At 47.1% G+C, this 21,343-nt stretch overlaps 1 protein-coding gene across 3 annotated transcripts in view; it reads left to right on the top strand.

Annotated features, from left to right (window-relative positions):
• The window catches only part of ELAPOR1 (endosome-lysosome associated apoptosis and autophagy regulator 1), a 71,821-nt gene that overhangs the window by 39,519 nt on the left and 10,959 nt on the right, over nucleotides 1-21,343 (top strand). For all 3 annotated transcript variants that reach the window (XM_077765574.1, XM_077765572.1, XM_077765573.1), the window contains exons 4-15: nucleotides 1,952-2,099; nucleotides 2,803-2,883; nucleotides 3,477-3,582; nucleotides 3,714-3,863; nucleotides 10,098-10,186; nucleotides 14,040-14,217; nucleotides 14,912-15,040; nucleotides 15,418-15,508; nucleotides 17,699-17,804; nucleotides 18,073-18,210; nucleotides 18,736-18,999; nucleotides 20,289-20,462. In XM_077765574.1, the coding sequence (XP_077621700.1) occupies nucleotides 1,952-2,099; nucleotides 2,803-2,883; nucleotides 3,477-3,582; nucleotides 3,714-3,863; nucleotides 10,098-10,186; nucleotides 14,040-14,217; nucleotides 14,912-15,040; nucleotides 15,418-15,508; nucleotides 17,699-17,804; nucleotides 18,073-18,210; nucleotides 18,736-18,999; nucleotides 20,289-20,462 (1,654 nt within the window). The remainder of the gene's footprint in view (nucleotides 1-1,951; nucleotides 2,100-2,802; nucleotides 2,884-3,476; nucleotides 3,583-3,713; nucleotides 3,864-10,097; nucleotides 10,187-14,039; nucleotides 14,218-14,911; nucleotides 15,041-15,417; nucleotides 15,509-17,698; nucleotides 17,805-18,072; nucleotides 18,211-18,735; nucleotides 19,000-20,288; nucleotides 20,463-21,343) is intronic.

Here is a 21,343-nt window from a genome sequence, read left to right on the forward strand (position 1 = left end):
ATGTGCCAGGCATAGGGCTTGGTGCTGAGGCTACATTAGTGAGCAAGACAAGTTTGGTCTCTGCCCTTATAGTGTCTGTAAGCCAGCCAGGAAGATAGACAATTAAAGAATTAGGATATGGTCAGAAGAGGGGACATTTGGGTGACTCAGTTGATTGAGCATCTGATTTTGGCTCAGGTTATGATCCCAGGGACATGGCATGGGATTGAGCCCATGTGTTGAGCTCTGTGCTGAGCGTAGAGCCTGCTTAAGATTCTCTCTCTCTCTCTCTCTCTCTCTCTCTCTCCCCTTCTCCCTCCCCCTCCCTCTGCTGCTCATGCACTCTCTATCAAAAAAAAAAAAAAAAAGAATATAATCAGAAGAGGAAGCTGAACTGAAAGTAAAGAAAAGATGCTCAACCTCACTAGTAATCAAAGAAATAAGATTTAAAGCCCAAAGAGACACTATCTCCTGCCCTATCACACTGGCAACAACTTTACGAATTTGGGGAGGGTATGGAGCAACAGGAACGCTCTCACATGCTGGTGGGTGCAAGTTGGTAGCAACTACTTTGGAGAACAGTGTGGCAGGAGCTGGGAAAGCTGGAGGTTCATGCGCCCTCTGACCCAGTGGCTGTTCTCCCACCATCTCCCTCAGACATGCGTACAAGGAGCGGAGCAAGAATGTTCCTAACGGAGTGGGTACAATGGCAAAACACTGGAAACAATCTAAAAGTCCATCAATGAGTAACGGGTAAATAACTATGGTAGAACCATGCAAGGCAATGTTATATACTAGCAGAAATGAAAACAAGAGCTCTATGTGTGAATGGGGATGGGTCCCATAATCATTGTACTGAAACAAACAAAAAAAGTAAGTTTCAACACACATAAATATGATACCATTTACATGAGGTCTGAAAACATGCAAAAACCATGATCGTAGGGCATATTGTTTAGAAATACATGCATAATTATTAAAGGATAAAGAACCATGTGCAGATGGTAAGCACCATACTCAGGGAAGTTGTTACTTGGCTGAAAGAAGCAGGTGGTAGTCAGGGGTTTGAGATTAGCTGGGTGAACACCCAGGCTCCTGCTCTACTGTATTTCTTAAGCAGGGTGGGGGCTTCAATCTTGCATGTGTGCAAGAGAAGTAGAGGGGAGTTATTAGTGAGAGCTCAGGGCACAAATAGCAGAGGCCAGTAGAGTCAAGGGGGACTTCTTAGATGAGGTGGCATTTATTCTAAGTCACAAGGAGGAATTAAACAGGGGGAGGGAGGAGGTAGTTTGTTCTAAGAAGAGTGAACAGCAGGTGAGAACACCCAGGGGGAGGGAGAGCTTGGCAGAGGGAGTGAAAGAAATGCTGCCGGCCTGGAGTCTAGAAGGTTCTGTGGCCTCCCTCTTCCCGGTTCCCATGCAGCATCGAAAAGTGGGCATTTCCAGAAAAATGGGTGGGATAGATTGCATGGACTCCTGATTTCTGAAGACCAGCAGTGTCTGCTAAATTTCTTTGACAGCTTTGGAATTAGGAAGACCTGGGTTTGAATCTCAGCCCTGCCACTTGCTGGCTCTGTGATATGGGGCAAGGTACTCGCCGAGCCTCAGTTTCACCATCCATTAAATGGTAATGAAAGGAAATCATGAATATAAAACATGTAGTTCAGTACCTGGGAGATCGTAAGCAACTGATAAATGTTACCCAGCTCCCCATCCCGAAACCTGCCATCTATCTTCTGGATCGTTCTGCATAATGTGGGGGCACACCTCCTTGTCTTCCTCATGTCTACTCCATCTCCAGTCTCCTTGATCTGGAGGGTTTTCTTCACTGAGGACGTTCGTGTCTAAATTCCTCTTTGTGAATCACAAGTCTGGAATTCCACAGACACCCAGCGGGACACGAGACCTGCAATTCCCACAAAGCATAATGGGCTGTATGATTGCCAGTGAACTTGGCTCCTGTTCCCTCACAGGTCCAAGTGGGTTCCTCTGGGTGACTACATCTCCTCCAACACGGACGAATGCACAGCCACGCTGATGTATGCTGTCAACCTGAAGCAGTCTGGCTCCGTCAACTTCGAGTACTACTACCCAGACTCCAGCATCATCTTCGAGTTTTTTGTAAGCCCCTGGCCATGGGGGAGCTGGGGGGTAAAAACTCTCCAAGTCTCAGAATCACAAGCATATTTCTGGTTTTGGATTTCCCACAGTTGTCTTCCCTCTGGAGAGAACTGTGGACAAAATGGGCTGAGGCTTCAAGACATGGGGAGAAGGGCAGAAGTTGGGGGGCTCTGCAGGGGCAGAGTAGGGTCCAGGAGACCCTAGGCATTCTGCCTGCTCACACATGAAAACAGCATGTAAAAGCTTCTGACTTATGAGTTATTTTTTCAGTGTTGATGCATTGACTTAAAAAAATTTTTTTAATGTTTATTTATTTTTGAGAGAGAAAGACAGAGTATGAGCAGGGGAGGGGCAGAGAGAAGGGAGACACAGAATGTGAAGCAGGCTTCAGGCTCTGAGCTGTCAGCACAGAGCCTGATGTGGGGCTTGTACTCACGAACCATGAGACGCATGATCTGAGCCAAAGTCAGATGCTTAACCAGCTGAGCCACCCAGGAGCCCCTGCATTGACATTTAGTGTGTATTACTAGCTCTCGCCCTGCTTCAGGACTCATGTGTTCTGAGCTCAGCCCCCAAAGGAAACTGGGTACCCTTCTCCCATAAGAAGGGCCCTCTGGAAGGCTGTTGCAGCACGGAGGAGTGGGGGGTAAAAAACTCACTTTCTTGGAAAGCTTTGACTGTTCCCAAACTCTTGTGGGCTCAGGTTCAGAATGACCAATGCCAGCCCAATGTGGATGACTCCAGGTGGATGAAAACCACAGAGAAAGGATGGGAATTCCACAGTGTGAGTATCACACCAGCCTTCCTGGAGCCTTTCCTGGGGATACCAGAAAAGGGGGCAAGGGCTTTTCCTCCAAGGACAGTTTCCTCCCAGTCTGGGCTTCCAACCATCAGTCCCTAGAGGGCAGGGGTCTGACAAGATGAAGATGCCATCGTTTCTGTCGTCTTGAGTTGACAGAATATGGGTGTGGGCTGACTTGTTCCCGTGGCTCTACCTCCAAGGACCAGCAACTTCGCAGGGTTAAGGGCCAGGTCTTCTGGGGTTGGGACATGGATACACAGAACCAGAGAAGAGTGAGGGACTCCATTCACCCTCCTGTCAGCACCTTCAGGCCCCTCCATGGGTCTTACTTGGAGATACTCGTAGTATATGTGGGTGAAGGAGAGGCCATGAAGGTTGTAAGAGGAGGCTTCAAAGCAGAGAGGAGCTAAGTTGAACTGGGAGGAAGGGCAGAGCTGAGGAAGTCGATGGAGGGGATCAGAAGAGGTGCCTCCACGCAGACGGTAAGGGGAAGATTCTCCAGAAGAGGCGAATCTGATGGATTAGGGATATCTGTCTCTGCAGCTGAACGAATTCTTTTTGTTTACGGTTTCTAGGTCGAGCTAAACCGAGGCAATAATGTCCTCTATTGGAGAACCACAGCCTTCTCGGTGTGGTCCAAAGTTTCCAAGCCCGTGCTGGTGAGAAACATCGCCATAACAGGTACCAAGGAGGATTTGGGTCTGGGGTCTGCTGCTGATTTCCTAACTCTGTGGGGGGCCGGTGGGGACCAGTCCCCAGGGCTCAGTCTCTAGGCTCAACGGTTGCTTTTCTTTGTTGTTTGTCCTCCCTAGGGGTGGCCTACACTTCAGAATGCTTCCCCTGCAAACCTGGCACATACGCAGACAAGCAGGGCTCTTCTTTCTGCGAACTTTGCCCAGCCAACTCTTACTCAAATAAGGGAGAGACTTCCTGCCACCAGTGTGACCCTGACAGATACTCAGGTGATGTTTCTGAGGGTGGGTAGAGTTTGGGGGCGGGGGGAGTAACCAACAAACGTGGGGAGAAAACAGGAAGGAGAGCCATCCCTCTGGCCATGCTGGAGACGATGCTTCTTAAACCCTCGCTTCTGGACACTGGAAGAGCCTTGTGGATCCACACTCCACTGATCACTCTGGAAACAAGAGTAAAATCATCCAACAAGTAATTACTGAGCCCCTACTATGTGCCAGGTCCTATTCTAGGTGCTTGGGATATACCGGCGAGCAAAATCGACAAAGCTCCCTGTCTTCATGGAATTTACATTCTGATGGGGGGGTGGGGGCGGAGGGAGGCAGACAATAAACAGTAATGCTAATAAATATATAATAAATTATAGTATGTTAGACAGTAAAATGTACAGGGTGCTGTGGCAAAAAGAAAAAGCAACTCAGGACTGCAGGAATTGGGAAAGCTGGAGAAAGGGGCTGCAGTCTTTCTATATTTTTCCTAAGCAGTGAAATTTGTAGAAACGAAACCTTATATAAGATTACAGTTGGGGCTCCTGGGTGGCTGAGTCAGTTGAGCATCCAACTCTTGATTTCGGCTCAAGTCACGATCCCATGGTTCATGGGTCCGAACCCCACGTTCCACTCTGTTCTGACTGTGGAGCCTGCTTGGGATTTCCTCTCTCTCTTTCTCTCTCTCTCTTCCTCTCTCTGCCTTCACCCCCCACACTCATGCTGTCTCTCTCAAAATAAATAAACATTAAAAAAAGATTATAGTTATACATAATAGATACAGTAACTAAAAGGTATATGTTTGTATATTTTAATTCATAACAATTATTATCAAAGTTAATTTAGAAGAGCTGTGAGGCTGTATTGATAAGCAAAATATTTTGATAGCAAGGGCTAAAGATGGAAGTTACAATCTTTTATCAGCCTGACCATCCACTGAATTCAAAGGAGGCCTTTTCAGGAAATCCAGGATTCCTTGGAACATAGTTTAAAAGCGAGCGTTCTGAGGGAAAATAAGGGGACAGGCGTAGCAGCCTGTTGCTAGTCTCTGAGTAGCTTCCTAAAACATCGCAACTTGAGAAACAGAACCTGGTCATTTGAGGGAGTCCCAGGGCAGCAGGGCTGTGGTGTAAGGGGGCAGTCCCCCCAGAGGACCCTCATAGGGGCCAATCTCTACGGTTCTAAACAACTCGGGAGGGAGAAAGAGTCCCTTCACTCTCCCTACAAACACATAATTATTCCATTTTCCCTTTCTCACCCGGATTCACACACCCGGCTCAAGTCTCTCTCTCAAGCAAACACTCAAACCCATCCACAGACACACCCATCAGCAGGTGTTACACTTGTGTTTGCTCGGCCAAGACGAGCCACTGACCATGTGAACAGCTTATTTTTACACTATTCCTAACACAACAGTCCTATTTATCTGCACAGATCTTGCCACATGAGTATAGTTTTCAGCAAGAACAGGAATGTTGAGATCTTGAGGGAAGTTTTTAATCCGTCTGTCTAAATTCCTGTTTTTCCACTTGCGTTTCTCATTCTCCTTCCCTGCTCTATCAATGGCAGCCTTTGTTGGTCGTAGTCTCCAGCTGCCTTCCCAGCCCAGCAGCTGTACAAGGGTTTGAATGGCAAGGTGGCTCTCAAGAAACCGCCTGGGAATGTTCTGATCAACTCTGTATATAAACTGATTGTCATCCAGACAGCAGTTATGAAAGTGTTGGGAGTTCGGTTGGGAGTTTGAGTTTTTGATCCTTTGCCATCAAGTTCTCAATCTATCTCTTTGACTGGAAAGTGAGTTTTTACAATGACTTGAGTTTTCCAGAATACACGGTCAAGGCAAAGAGAGAGTATGTGTGTGATCACAGCCTTTGATGGACTGTGCATAAAGGGAGTGTCGGAAGACCCTGTGAGCATTTAGTCATCCATTTACAACTAAGTCCTGAGTGCCTGCTAGGTGCCAGGGCTTGCGCTTGGTGCCAGAGTTGGAGCTGGTGCCTACCCTATACCTTACTTTGGAAAGTGGTAACGTCCGTATACCCGTGGTGCAGTAGCTGCTGGGATCGCAGCTCTGAGTGTAGCGCACAGCAGAGGCAAAGAAGAGAAGTAGTCAGTCCTTTCTGTGGAGACAGGAAAGGCTTCAGTGGCTGTGGTCTTGAAAGATGAGTTGGTGATTTGATGGATGTTCTAGAAGAAGCGTAGCCAAAGCCAGAAGGCTTGGGGATCGCGGAGAAACTCAGCATGGCAGGAACTGACTTGGAGAGAACCAGCATCCAGGGCTAAGAGGTGGACAGGCAGCAGGCCATCCACCAGCCCTTCTGTGCCATTGCTCAAGACTTGAGACTTGATATCATATGTTTGCACGTATAGGAGGATTAGGAGGAACTTGATGGAGGAACAAGGGGGAGAAGAAGGGCGGAAATGGTGGGGGAAAGGGAGANTTGGAAAATGGATGTAGAATGAATGGAGCAACTGGAAGCAGAGGCCACAGTCCAGAGATTTTGCAACAAGCATCATTGCTGGTATCCAGGACCTAGACTTGGGTGGAACTAATGGGACTGCAGCTGTTAAGGACAAAGGCTCAACTAAAAGCATCTTTCTTATTGATACCTAAGATTTGATCATTAAGATGAATTCCTTTGTGTTACATTTACTATTAGGGATTCATTTCCTAGTAGTACTTGGGGTCTAAGAAAGAGCATGGATTGGGGCGCCTGGGTGGCTTAGTCGGTTAAGCGTCCGACTTTGCTTAGGTCATGATTTCGCGGTTCGTGGGTTCAAGCCCCGCGTCGGGCTCTGTGCTGACTGCCAGTTCAGAGCCTGGAGCCTGTTTCAGTCTGTGACTCCCTCTCTCTCTGACCCTCCCCTGCTCACGCTGTCTCTCTCTCCCTCTCTCCTAGAAATAAATTTTAAAAAAACATTAAAAAAAAAAAAAAAGAAAGAAAGAAAGAGCATGGACTCCAGAACTAAATTACTAAGGTTCAAATCCCTGCTCCACCACCTCTGCCATCTGGGCAAGTCCCTTGTCTCTGCCTCAGTTTCCTCATCTATAAAATGGGAACGGCAATAATCCTATCTACCTCATAGTGTTATTATGTGGATCATTTGATTACTACATATAAAGGATTTAGAACAGTGTCCAGCAGGTAATAAGCACGAATTTTATCACAGCTGACCCTTGAACAACATGGGGACAAAGGCTGCCAACCCCCCAAAAAGTAAAAAATCCACATATAACTTTTGAGTCTCCAGAAACTTAACTACTAATGACTGGAAGCCTTACTGCTAGCAGAAACAATTGATCAACACGTATTTTGTATGTTCTGTGTATTATATACACTATTCTTACAATAAAAAGAAGCTGGAGGAAAAACATTATTAAGAAAACCACAAGGAAATCTACTCCTGAAATCATTGTTGCACCATATGCTAACTAACTTGCATGTAAATTAAAAAATAAATAAACTTTTAATTTAAAAAGAAACAGAAAACCACAAGGAAGAACAAATATATTTACAGTACTGCACTGTATTTATATATTAAAAAAAAAATCCCAGTCCACGTACAAGTGGACCTGCCCGGTTCAAAGCTGTGTAGTTCAAGGGCCAACTGTGTTTATTTCCATTAAGGCTAGTCCTGGCTGTCTTCTCTTAATATGAAAGTACTCTTAGCATAGGTAACAACAATAACACGTCACTTGGATAGTACTTTGCAATTTACTAGACATTTTCTCATGTATTACAGAGGAGTGCAGGACTGATCTCCCTGTTTATAAATGAATAAAGGGCAGCACAGAGAGGTTGAGGGGTTTGCCCAGAGTCTGCAGTGGGGTCTGACCTGGGCCAAGCATTCATTAGATGCTTGAACCTTCAGGGGAAATGTTTTCCTGTGATGAAGTGGATCTGGATAAGACGTTGTACTCCTAGATGTGGGGAGAAGGTCCTGGAACGTGGCAGGAGGCTGAGAGAGAAACTGGAGCCCCCATGATAACTTTATCTTCTTACAGTTTTGCTGTGAGGCCAATGCTACAGGAATCACTTTTCACTCCCTCACCGACCATCTAGGCAGATCTTTCAAGCTTGACTAGTACTCAGCTTAAACACTCTGATGAATCCTGAGCTAGGGAAGTGACGCCCGTCGCAGCATTTGGGTTAATCATTTCTTAAAACTACCTTAGCAGTTGTCAGTGTGTAAACAGGTGGACCCTTTTTGCGGAAACCTGGAGCTAGGGTATCAGGTTGAGCAAATATTTGACAAGCAGAGAAAGGTCCTTGTGCAGAATATACTTTCTACCATATAATTTGCAGTTTGCTAGACCCAATATGCAAGGTCCTGGGAATTGGTGTGTTTTCAGCATCTCCCCCCAAATTTCTCCTGGTCCAGTTTGTCAAAAGCAGGAGTCCCTAGATCCCTCTGTGCTGAATGAGGCCTTCTGCTTGTTAGCCAAGCCAATGAGCTGAGAAGACTCCAGCTGTTTCTCAGGCAGTATTTCCCTCTTGCCCAGACTAATAAGACGGGGACAGAAGAGGTGTGGGAATGTGTGGTTGAGGAAGCTTCCAGTGTAGGCCAAGGAGGCTGTAACTAGGAGATTCTGTGGTCTAGGAACTCATTTGGTGCCTTGGAAAGAAGAAAGTATCAGTTGAGAAATAAGCCTTCACTGGGAAAGAGAGAAAGAAACTCTCAATTCTTGTTTAAAATTCCATGACAATTTCAGATAGGAATCATTCACACAAACCCAGGTAATAATAGTTACCAGCATTTAGTGAGTCCCTACTTACGAAGTGCCAGGGATATGCTGGCTCCAGGAAGGTGGATATTTTTATTCCTGCTCTACAGATGAGAGCACTAAGACTCAGAGAGTTTCAGTAACTTGACTGAAGTGACACAGCTGCTAAATGAAGCAGGATCTGGGGCGCCGGGGTGGCTCAGTCGGTTAAGTGTCCAACTTCGACTCAGATCGTGATCTCACAGTTCATGGGTTCCAGCCCCGCACCGAGCACTGTGCTGACAGCTCAGAGCCTGGAGCCTGCTTCAGATGCTGTGTCTCCCTCTCTCAGCCCCTCCCCCACTCACATTCTGTCTCTCCCTCTCTCAAAAATAAACATTAAAAAAATTATTTTTAGTGAATAAATGAAGCAGGAACCAAACCCAGTTCTGTCTAACTTAAAATCTCACTCCACTCTATCACACAGCCTGTCAAGTAACATACGGAGAGAGGAGGGCTCGCTTGTATTAAATGCTTACCTGCAGGTGACAACAGTCACTGTAGAAATGGTGGAGACGGGAATAGTGGTAGTGTTGTACTGGCACTCTGTAAAGCTGTGGTTTTTATTTGGGGGAAAGTAAAGTCCCTGGAAAATTTTTAAAAATTATTTGCATAAATTATGTATATTTTTCTGGATGGAGGAAACAGGTCTTTTTACAAATTTTCAACGTGTTTGTAATTCAGAAAAGGGGAAATTCATTGCTTCAAAGAGGTATACGCTAAACTAGTTCTTGCTATCCAGGTACTCACAAGTTAAAGCAGAACTGACATAGAGTAGAATAAATAAAATGATAGTTAAGACCTTTTTTATTAGGAACAGGTCAAGACTTAGAGATGGCACCAGGATGCTTGGGGGTGGGGAGAGTGGAAGGAGCTCGATGTCTTTTTTTTTAACGTTTATTTATATTTGAGAGTGAGTGAGCGCAAGCAGGAAAAGGGCAGAGAGAGACACACACACAGAATCTGAAGCAGGCTTCAGGTTCTGAGCTGTCAGCACAGACCCAACATGGGGCTCAAACTCACAATCCGTGATATCATCTAAGAGCTCTGTCTTAAGTAGAGTCGGAAGAAATGACCAGCTCATTTGTGTAAGATGGTTGCATAGAAAGGGGGAAACGGGAGGCGGGTTTCAGGAACTTATGTTAGTGGTGGTTAACCTGTAAGATGCTCTTTCCAGCTTCTCGCCCTCCTCACTGGTCCCCTGGCCAGTCCCCTTCCCACTGCCCTTTCCCACAGTGTGGACCCAGTGGCTTCTTATAGCACTAGGGAGAGGTGCAAAGAGGGTATCTGAGCAGGGCTTCAGAGGCCAGAAGTGAAGCAAAGGGAAGAGTGGGTGTGCAGGATTTTCTACTCCTCTCAGTACCTGTGTTGTGCTGGACCTCAGGGTCCTGGAGGTCACAGGGTCACGAGCAAGTGGGCAAGAGCTCTGCTTTCTTATAGAACTTCAACTCTTTGTCCTCACTTTTGCAATTTAGAAAAAGGATCCTCCTCCTGCAAAGTACGCCCAGCCTGCACAGACAAAGACTACTTCTACACTCACACAGCCTGTGATGCCAACGGAGAGGTGGGTAGCGTGGTCTTGGAGCCCCTTTGTCCCAGAGAGTTCCGTTGCCAGCTCCTTGGGCTTTACCACATCTGGAGTTCCAGAGGTCAGCAAAGCTGGCAGCAGAGAAAACCCACAGACCTCCACAGTGACCCTGGGGCCGAGGGGGGAGGCCAAACAAGACGGCCTCATTCATTTTCAGGTCAGAGACTCATTTTTGCCCTATTTGTTCCGCTGCTTATTCACATATGCTCTGTTGCAAAAGAGCCATTTCATTTTCTTTTGCTTGGTTTCTTCCATTTGCTTAGCCCCTCTGGGCAATGACTGCCTGTCTGCGCACACTTATTTCCTCATGGAACTCGTCAGACTCGTCCCCTCGGTGCTGCTTTTGTGGGCCTGCGAAGGGAATGGATTCCTACTTCCTGGCTCGCTGGAGAATGGCCTGACTGTTTGGTCTCTGCTGGTCCCCTCTTTCCCCCAGGCTTTCTGCCTCAGAAAGACTTTCCTTTGTAGTCCGCATGACCACTGAGTCAGCATTGATGACCGTGAGTGGTGCTCCAGTGGGGGGTGACAGAGGTGCCTGCCCTCAGGGACCTCGCAGTCCTGAGAGGGTGAGGGAGGAGAGCAGGGCCTGGCCAAAGCAAGAAGAAAGATGTGCAGGGTCCTGGGAGAAACCAGGAGAGAAGTAACCAGGACTGGAGGGTCTGGGAAGGCCTTTCGGAGGTTATGTGTTCATTTCAACAGTCAGTCATGGTGCTAAGCATGTTAACCAAACGGGGAGAACATCTACTCTCATGGGAACTAATTCTTGCTGGGGAGCAAGTGGAGAGGGAGAGAGACAGACAACAGATAAACAACAAATTAGACTGTATCAGTAAGTGGAGGGAAAAAAAAAATAAAGGATGAGGAGACAGAGAATGACAGAGGGTGGGGATACTACTATTTTAGAGAGGGCTGGGATGACATTTGAGGAGGTGGTGTTTGAACAGAGACCTGAATGAGATGGGTGGGGGCCCCAGCGCTTTTCAGGCACAGGGCACAGCAGGTATGGAGGGGGCAGACTTGTTTCTAGTGAAGTCGAGGAACAGTAGTGAGCGAGCTGAGATGGCTCTGCGGCACAAGTTGAGGGATTTATCTTAGATTAGACATTCTAGATGAGTTGTCTGCGTCTGTATCCCTAAATCACAGCCTCTCAGGAAGAGAGAAGGAGAAGCTGGGAAATCTGTATTCAGCATTAAGCATGTGCTTGGCTGTTAGGATGCATAAGCGTTTGCTGGCTGGATGGCAGGATAAATTTTCCTTTTGCCAGATAAGCACGGGATAAAGTCTGGTCCTTAGCAGTGGCTGTTTTTCATAATCATCTCCTACTCCCCACCCTCCCCCACCCCTGCCTTCATGTGTAGAGCATCATTCCCTTGCCCAGCAGCCAAGGGAGAATGGCTACACATATCATCAGTTGTACCTCACATTCAGTTCTGCAGTGCCTGGGGTTCTCTGTGACCTTGAAAAACCTATTTTCATTTTATTGGCATCATTTGACTCACTAATTAGATGAGAACACTTAATCCTGCTCCTCTTCTTCCTGGTTGGCACAACATATGGCTGGATGTGGCTCTTTGCTTCCTTCTGCCCCAGGCTCTCCCCTCCCAGGCTCAGGCCAAGGTCCTCTGGATCTGTAGTAAGCTCTGTTGCCTGCCAGCCTGGCTGTCTGCCCTTGCCTTTGGACGCTCAGTAGGGCTCAGTAGTGCTCCGCCTTAGTAGCCCAGCTAAGGCTCAGGAGGGGAGCCCTGAAGCATGAGTGCACACGAACATGGGCTCATCATGAATGCTTTACAGAACTCTTGTGATCTGTGCTTCATGCCCGCACTGGTTCTGCTCAGTCTCATGATTTTACTTTGTCTTCTATAATTTTTTAATGTTTATTCATTTTTGAGAGAGAGAAAGGGAGAGCAAACCAGGGAGGGGCAGAGAGGGAGACAGAGAAACAGAAGGAAGCTCTGAGCCATCAGCACAGAGCCCAACGTGGGGCCTGAACTCAGCACACAGCGAGTTCATGACCTGAGCTGAAGTTGGATGCCTAAACAACTAAGGCACTCAGGCGCCCCTTACTGAGTCTTCTAAACTGTAATTTTTAAAACATTTTTAAAAATTTATTTATTTTGAGAAAGGGAAAGAGAGAGCACATGTGGGGGAGGGATAGAGAGAAGGAGAGACAGAATCCCAAGCAGGCTCTGCGCCATCAATGGCAGAGCCCATTGTGGGGCTTGAGCTCACAAACTGTGAGATTATGACCTGAGCTGAGACCAAGAGTCAGACACAAAACCGACTGCCCCACCCAGGTGCCCCTAAAATGTATTTTTAAATTAAGGGATGTAACTCGAGCCAACTCTCGTGATTGCCCTTGTGGCCTTTGCTGTGCCGCAGTGGCCTTTGCTGTGCTGCAGTGGTTTCTCAGAGACCAGGTTGGCCAATCCACTGGGGCTGCTGCATGTGCTGCTCTAAGGGACCACCCAAGTCAGTCTTCCTGCTGCCATACCCTTCTCTCCATGAGACTCAAGTGAGAGCGCCCAGGTCAGAGCACAAGCCTAGGGCTCTGGCGGTTGGCTGCGCTTCACAGGGAGGAATCTCTTCATGGCCAAACAGATCAGGGGGAAGAAGAGCCCTAGCACTCACCATCAGTGAAGGCAGCACAGGTTCTTTTTAAGACTTGTCATTTCTTATCCTGAATAAAATGGACAGATGCCTTATTCATCCACCTTTTCACATATATGGTAGTGCTGCACGTCATCACATCAGTGTAATCCACAAAAGTACATTTTGTCTCTGCCTCGGCCCAAGGACTACACAGGAGGCTTGGAGCTGCAGGTCATCCCCTCTTCTGTATTGAGGCCTCCATCAGAAGAGTAGGGGTGGCCCTAGTGAATGACAGACACATGCTTCCCTTGCCCACTGATCTGATGGCTGATCATTCCTCCTCCCTCCTCTCACCAACTTTATTGCGATGTAATTGACATATAACATTGTGTAAGCTTAAGGCGTACAGTGTGTCAATTTGATATATTTATATATTGCAAGATGATGACCACCCTAGCATTAACTAACACCTCCACTATATCACTTAGTTACCCTTTTTATTTTTGCAATGAGAACAATTAAGGTCTACTCTCTTAGCAACTCTCAAGTATATACAGAAATATAGTACTACTAACTGTAACCACCTTGATCTAGATCCCCAGACCTTATTGGTCTTATAACTGCAAGTTTGTACCCTTTGGCCAACACTGTCCCTTCTGCCTTGATGTCCCAGAGAACACAGTAGCCAAGGATTGTTATCATGTGACTGTTGCCTTTGCGACATGGTGAGCTCCTTAAGGGTGGGGGGCCATGTCTCATTCATCTCTGAACCCCAGGTCTGACACACAGATGTATTAGGCTTTCTCTGTATTAGGCTGTCTATTGAGTACATGAAAAAGCAAAGAAAATACTTGGAAGACAAATTGGGACACCCCTTTTTATGTTTTGGGATTTTCATCAGCTACTTTTCCTGTGACCTTAGTCGTGATAAAATTCTACATTGGAATCAGAGCTTTCTCTGGAGACAGCTGGTCCTTCCATGACCATTCCCTCTGTCACACAAGTCCTCATTACGTATTTCCCCTCTTCACCCAGTCAACATTCAGCAGATATTTATCAAGCACCACCATGTGCCAGGCTCTAGGCTAAGATCACGGGATACACTGGTAACCAAAACAAGTTCCCTACCCTGGTGGGACTTTCATTACAGCCCAGAGTCCCCCCATTCTCCAGGTAAATTCCTAACGATGTGCTGAGTCCCACACAGGCTGAGCCATTCTTTCTTAATCCGCTTCTGCAGACACAGCTCATGTACAAATGGGCCCAGCCAAAAATCTGCAGTGAAGATCTCAAGGGGGCTGTGAAACTGCCCGCTTCTGGCGTGAAGACCCGCTGCCCACCCTGCAACCCAGGCTTTTTCAAAACCAACAACAGCACCTGCGAGCCCTGCCCTTACGGCTCTTACTCCAATGGCTCTGGTAACCTCTTTATCTGCATCCTGCCCATTCCCACGGCACCCACGTGGGTGGTCGGCTGAATGTGCACTGTGTCCTTCCAAGGAGGCAGTAAGGACCAGGCCACTCTGTGAACTAAGTTCAGGAGAAGAGAGGGCAAGGCAGGACCTGTGTGTAGGTCAGAGTCACCCTTGAGAACTGCCTGCCTTCCTCCCTAGTCCAAATGCGAATGTGACTCGGGCTTGAAGTACTCAGTCCTCACCGCAGAGGCTTCCAGCATGCAGCAGGGATGCTAACCAGAAGGTCTGGGGAGCTGAGAGGTCCAGCTTGACACGATCAGAGCCATAAGCCATGCAGCGGAAAGGAGCTGGGAGGATTTGTGTGTATTCGTGTAAATGCGATTACCGAGAATAATGTGACAAATAATATGAACTATATGCATCAGACGAAGAGATATATTTAAGTTTTGAGATGAAGAATTTGGTGGGCAAGTAGCACAGCTGGAGTAAGGGAATTAAGGGTCAGAGTTTACATCTTGAGTTTGTTAAATACATTGTCAGAATGGTTTTGAGTCCACCCGGTATAACCGTGCTGTGGTGCTCAACATTACTCTCCTTTGGCTGCCTGCCCTCGTTGCCACTTAATCTGTGTGACAGCAGCTCCTGTCAGGGTGGCCGTGGCCTCGCCACTGAAGCTGTGGATCTTGTGGCTCCCCCAGATTGCACCCACTGCCCAGCCGGGACTGAGCCTGCCGTGGGATTTGAATACAAATGGTGGAACACGTTGCCCTCGAACATGGAAACCACCGTTCTCAGTGGGATCAACTTTGAGTACAAGGGCATGACCGGTAAGTGCATCCTCACTTACTGTGAGATGTCAGCTCCCTGCTTGCCTCCAGGGGCTCCTCCACTTCTTCATAATAGCGATGGCTACAGCAAAATGAGCTAAGCATGCCATGCATCCTGTTGAAAGTTCCACTCCTCATGGACATTTATGCTGCCAAAACTTAGTTTTAGAGATAGAGCCAGAACTAGAAACAAGGCGCACACTCCAAAGAGATGCTCTAAGAGTTTCAGAGTCTTTGATTGACCGAAGAAGCAGGATAAATACCATGGTTTGGTCGGGGTAGTGGTTCTGGATGCCTCAAAGGACACTGTTCTCTCAGCGTGTCATCTGGGTGCACATGAAGTCACTGGGCGTTAACTCTCCTCTCTCCTTTTCCAGGCTGGGAGGTGGCTGGTGATCACATTTATACAGCGGTTGGAGCTTCAGACAATGACTTCATGATTCTCACTCTGGTTGTGCCAGGATTCAGGTGAGGAATACAAAGTGCGGGGGAAGCCCACACCACCTGGGCCACAGTCAAGTCCCACATAGCCTGGAATGTTGTAGAGAAGAGGGCTTCTGGCGTGCGGAAGTATGAGTTCAGAATAGAGGAGAGTAATGGCAGTCTGATGAAGTTAACCTGAATGCTAATATGGCTTCTTAGCTGCTGCCCGTGCTGGCGGACATACTGGTGGTGCTCCCTCTCATCTGGCTTCTCTCATCAGCTGGCCACGTGCTAGTCAAATTCTTCTACCATGGGGCATCTGGATGGCTAAGCTGGTTAAGCATCGAACTCTTGGTTTCGGCTCAGATCGTGATATCACAGTTGGTGGGTTCAGGCCCCACGTGAGGCACTGTGCTGTCAGAGCAGAGTCTGGTCGGGATTCTCTCTTCACTCTCTCTGCCCCTCCCCATCTGCACATGTGTGCACACACACACTCTCTCTCTCAAAATAAATTCATTAATTAACTTAAAAAAAATCATCCTCTTCATGGTATCTAGATAAAATGTTACCAAAAACAAAACAAAACAAAAAAACCAAAACCTCCCTTTAAAAAAGAGAGCCAGAAATACCTTTGGACAGTTCATCTTTATTTGGGGCAAGAAGACTGAGATGGATTGTTCTTCTTGTCACATTGGTCCCCATATCTCAAGAAGACCTAGGATGTTAAGCAATTTGTTTGCCTCTAAAAAAAAATAATGGGGCACCTGGGTGGCTCAGTCGGTTAAACATCCGACTTCGGCTCAGGTCATGATCTCGCAGTTCGTGGGTTCGAGCCCGGCATCGGGCTCTGTGCTGACAGGTAGCTCAGAGCCTGGAGCCTGCTTCAGATTCTGTCTCCCTCTCTCTGACCCTCCCCTGCTCACGCTGCCTCTCTCTCTCTCTCTCAGAAATAAATAAAACACTAAAAATTAAAAAAAAAAATACTGCAGGCAGTGTAGTACGATGGAAAGAACACGAGACCGAAGACAGGACACTTGAATTTTGCCTCTCACTGGCTTCATGAACTTGGAAAAGTCACCACACTCCCCCTGTAGGCTTCAGACTCCTCATGTATAAAACAAGGGGACAAGGGAGATTGACAGTCTGTGACTTTGGACTAACTCAGGTTGAGATGATTCTTCCAGCCCAGTGGTTAGCATGACTGTATAGACAGGAGCTGGGACTGGTGGTCCTTAAGTACAGGCAAATGGCCAAAGCCAAAAGAAAAGCCATAAATGGATTTCTAAAGCCAAAGTGAATTCTTCTGCCCATATGCACTTTCAGGGTGAGGGGGGACCACTGAAGAGGTTCCCTATTTTACTCTGTCTTCTGCATCACCTCTTCAAGCTCCCTCCTTTCCACCCTCAGCACATAGTGGTTGCTCAGAAGGTATTGATTTCCCTTCTGTTAATTTACACTACTCAGAGATGAGCAGTTATATCACGTTTGCAAGGTGAACAAAAATCTTAGACTTTTTTGGGGGGATAACATTCCCAAAAGTACATATTAGTTTGCAAATCTGATTGCTATAGTAAAGTGTTTCCTCAACTCACGCACTCACCACTACCCCCTACATGCCCCCTTGGGCATGGATCTCTCTTTCCCAAAAGAAGGACCAGCCTGGAAACTTGGCTGAAGAGATGGCAAATTGAAATATCTGCTCATTCAACCCAGGAAAAGCTCTCACCACCCCAGAGGGTGAGCAACTAAGTGAATGTAGGTAATTTACATCTTATGATGGTGGAGCTTCTCAAACCTTAATTTAAAGCTTATGCATCGCCTGGGAATCCTGTTAAGGTGCAGATTCTGATTCAGTGGGTCTGAGGAGAGGCCTGAGGTTCTGTACACCTAATGAGCTCAGGTTAGGGTGATGCTGCTGGTCTGGGGATCCCATTCTGCTAATGAGGTTACATAGCATTTTACAAAGCACTCGTACATCTGGCATGCCTTTGGATCTCACCACAATGATGGAAGGTGAATAAGAAAGATAGTATCACCTTCATTTTACAGATGAGGAAACTACAATTTGGCTAGGATGAGGTCGCATAGCTCGGTGGCAGAATTGGACTTAATCATGCCCTTTCCAACATACTCAGAACTTAATCCTGTCCCCCTGGCAGACCCTTTGCTGCTGTCTGGGCTCTTCAGTAAGCACTACCTGATCTCTGGAATTGACTTTTAATCTCTGCCCCATAGACCTCCACAGTCAGTGATGGCAGACACAGAGAATAAAGAGATGGCCAGGATCACATTTGTCTTTGAGACCATCTGTTCTGTGAACTGTGAGCTCTACTTCATGGTGGTATGTTTCCCTCTCTTTTTCTGCTATGGGGCCTCAGGCAACCATAGGGAAGGTTGGCCCCGCTGCCCCACTGGCACATCAACGTAACTGACACCCTGCTTGTAGTGACTTCACAGAGGAAGGGCCCAGACCGTCCATCAGGGACTTCACAGTTTAACATGGGTCTGACCAACTGCGATGGCCCCAGGGATGGTGGCAGTGTGGGAACCTTGCCATCCACCAGCCATCCAGCAATTGTACTGTCTTCACTTGTCTGTCTTGGGTTCAGGGTGTGAATTCTAGGACCAACACTCCCTTGGAGACGTGGAAAGGTTCCAAAGGCAAACAGTCCTACACCTATATCATCGAGGAGAATGCTACCATGAGCTTCACCTGGGCCTTCCAGAGGACTACTTTTCATGAGACCGTAAGCTCCTCCCCTTCTGCAGACCCGTGGCTCTCAGGAGAGGCCTCTGAGTCAGGACGATTCCTGGCATTAGCTTAAGTATGAGTGTGAGGTTCAGAATCCAAGGGTTAGAAGGATCTTAAGGAGTCAAGCAGAGAACTGCCTATTCCAGCCCCCTGAGAAGCACCCAGCCTTGTCCAAATGACTTCCAGGGAAGATGACACTCTAAGTACTAATACTTTTTTTCCCCTTTCACAAGGAAAAGACCTACTTTTTTTCATATAACATTATTTACTGCATATTTCCCCCACGGCTCTTAATATTTTTAGTAAACATTTAGAATAGGTTAGTCTTGGTTTGATGTGACACAAAATGGACACAAAGAGCTACTATTTAGTGAGTGAAAAGGAAAAAAAAAAAAGGATGCTTCCAAGACTTTTCTCAAGTATTATAGGGTAAAGAGGGTTAAGTAGGAATTTGCTATTTCTAGAGAACTCAATGGCTGCTGGTGTCTCAGGCCTCTGCCCTCTTTCGTCTTGTTTCCAGGGCAGGAAGTATACCAATGACGTTGCCAAGATCTACTCCATCAATGTCACCAACGTCATGGATGGAGTGGCCTCCTACTGCCGTCCCTGTGCCCTGGAAGCCTCTGACATGGGCTCCTCCTGCACCGCTTGTCCTGCTGGCCACTACATTGATCGGGATTCAGGAACCTGCCACTCCTGCCCCCCTAACACAATCCTGAAAGCCCACCAGCCTTATGGCGTCCAGGCCTGCACGTCCTGTGGTCCAGGGACCAAGAGCAACAAGGTGCCAGCAATGTGTCATCCATTCTAACCTTGGCCCTCTGGATGGGCCGCCTCAGAGGGTGCCAGGACCTGGGGGAGGGGGTTCCTGAGGGGCTGATAACCAAGCATTCCCTGTAGCTTACTCCCGGGTTAAATCCTTGAGGACACCCACCCAGGCTGTGACCATGGATGGCAAGTTCTCAGGTGTAGATGTTGGTTTTCAGGGTCTAGGCCTCAGTCAAGGACAAGTCTCATCTTCAGGAGATGGGTTAGAGAGATCTGTGACTGTCTGGTGCAGAGGTTATTTGGCATCTCTGCAGAGACCTCAAGGGAAGGAATAGGAGCTCGGGTTCACATTCAGCCTACTTCAACCCAGACTTGTCATGGGAATTTGCCCCCTGTCCTTTGGGAAGGCAACCCACCTTTGCCAGGAAGGACATGCAGTTAACTGGTGTTGCTCTCTTTTATCCTAGAGATTTTTCTAAAGTAGAAACACAGTGCTATTTCCCCCACGTACTTTCTAAAGCTAAGAAAGCCCTGTGACAGAAAGCTCTTAGGTACTTGTTAATTTATAACAAATATAAATGAATTTGTATTTTATTGATCACAACCACATGAACACACATACTTTATGCAGTCCACAAAAGCTGCTCAGTTTAGCTGTGCAGTAAATGCCACAATTCTGTAGGCCCTGGGTAACCTCTTTTGGGCACCCTAGACTTTGCCACAGACTTCCTCCCCTGGGGCTCCCTCTGCTGCTGTGGGAGGGAATGGCAGTTGTGTAAGGCTGCTGCCGAATGGGGACACTAAAACAGAGCCCCGGAGGGGGTTATGGGAAATAAGTTCCCTTTTGAAGGTCAGTGTCCTGCAGAGAACCTGGGAGAGAGGAGGCAGGGTTCTGTGGGTTTTAAATGGGGAGGGAACAAGGCTTGTATCTTCTCTTCTGCCATCCTGAACACCCTCGGTCCAGTTAGCACTTCATCTTCTGCTTCAAAGCAAGAAGGGCTACCTTGTGTATTCAGAGAGTTCTATATCCAGGCCTAGAGACAAGGCTATAAAAATCTGACTGAATTCTTTACTAGACACCAGTAGATTTGCGTTTGTACATCATATATGTGCTAATAATTGAATTGTGAGAGGCACATGAACCCCCACTAGCCCGTTTCCCTTCTTTTAACGTCCACTCGATCTGTACGCCTGCTTCTTGCTCCCCTGGGCTGGACCAGGCTGGGGACGACAGCCACCGCTCTCCACCACAGTCTCCTCCAGGCGCTGCCCACACAGCGGGCCTGATGGACCCTCTCCCCTCAGATCCACTCTCTGTGCTACAATGACTGCACCTTCTCAATCAACACTCCGACCAGGGTTTTGGACTACAACTTCTTGGCTTTGGCAAAAACCATCTCTCTGGCTGGAGGGCCAAGCTTCACTTCCAAAGGGCTGAAATACTTCCATCACTTCACCCTCAGTCTGTGTGGAAACCAGGTAAGGTGTACGAGAGCTGATGGGTGTCATATCGAAAGGGGACACCAATGGGTCAGAGCCAGAGATGACACAGGAGCAAAGCCAAAACCCAGGCAGCAGGTGACTGAGGAAACTGAAAGGTTTCTAAGTGATTATTATTCTCTCTGAAGACCTTTTCCTCTAAAGTTAGATCTTTGGATTATAAACACTTGGGAAAATAAAGGTGTTTGAGATAAGATGTTCATTTACTCCTGCCTGACTTTTATTCTTTCTAAACGAATATGTAAATACAATGCAGGAGGAAGATTTTGTTCCCTTTAAAAAGCAGTCTTCACTAATTATGGAACTTGTTATTTGTTTTCTCCCCCCCCTTTTTGTAAATTTAAATTTTAGTTAACATAGGGTGCGGTGTGGTTTCGGGAGTAGAATTCAGCGATTCATCACTTACATAACACCCAGTGCTCATCACAACAAGTGCCCTCTTTAGTAGCCATCACCCATCTGGCCCATCCCCCACCCACCTCTGGCTGTCAACCCATAGTTTGTTCTCTTTCATTTAAAGAATCTCTTGTGGTTGGTTTCCCTCTCTTCTCTTCCCTCCCCTTCCCATATGTTCATCTGTTTTGTTTCTTAAATTCCACGTATGAGTGAAACCATATGGTGTATTTCTTTCTCTGATTGGCTTTTTTCGCTGAGCATAATACCTTCTAGCTCCATCCACAGCACTCCAAATGGCAGTCTTTTATTCTTTTTGATGGCTAAGTAATATTCCATTGTATATATACCACATCTTCTTTGTTCATTCATCAATCAATGGACATTTGGGCTCTCTCCACAGTTTGGCTATTGTTGATAAGGCAGCTGAATTATCAACAATCTGAATCTGTATTTTTGTATCCCTT

Source organism: Crocuta crocuta, unplaced genomic scaffold (genome assembly GCF_008692635.1).
Source record: "Crocuta crocuta isolate KB4526 unplaced genomic scaffold, BGI_CrCroc_1.0 scaffold274, whole genome shotgun sequence".
Classification (NCBI taxonomy): domain Eukaryota; kingdom Metazoa; phylum Chordata; class Mammalia; order Carnivora; family Hyaenidae; genus Crocuta; species Crocuta crocuta.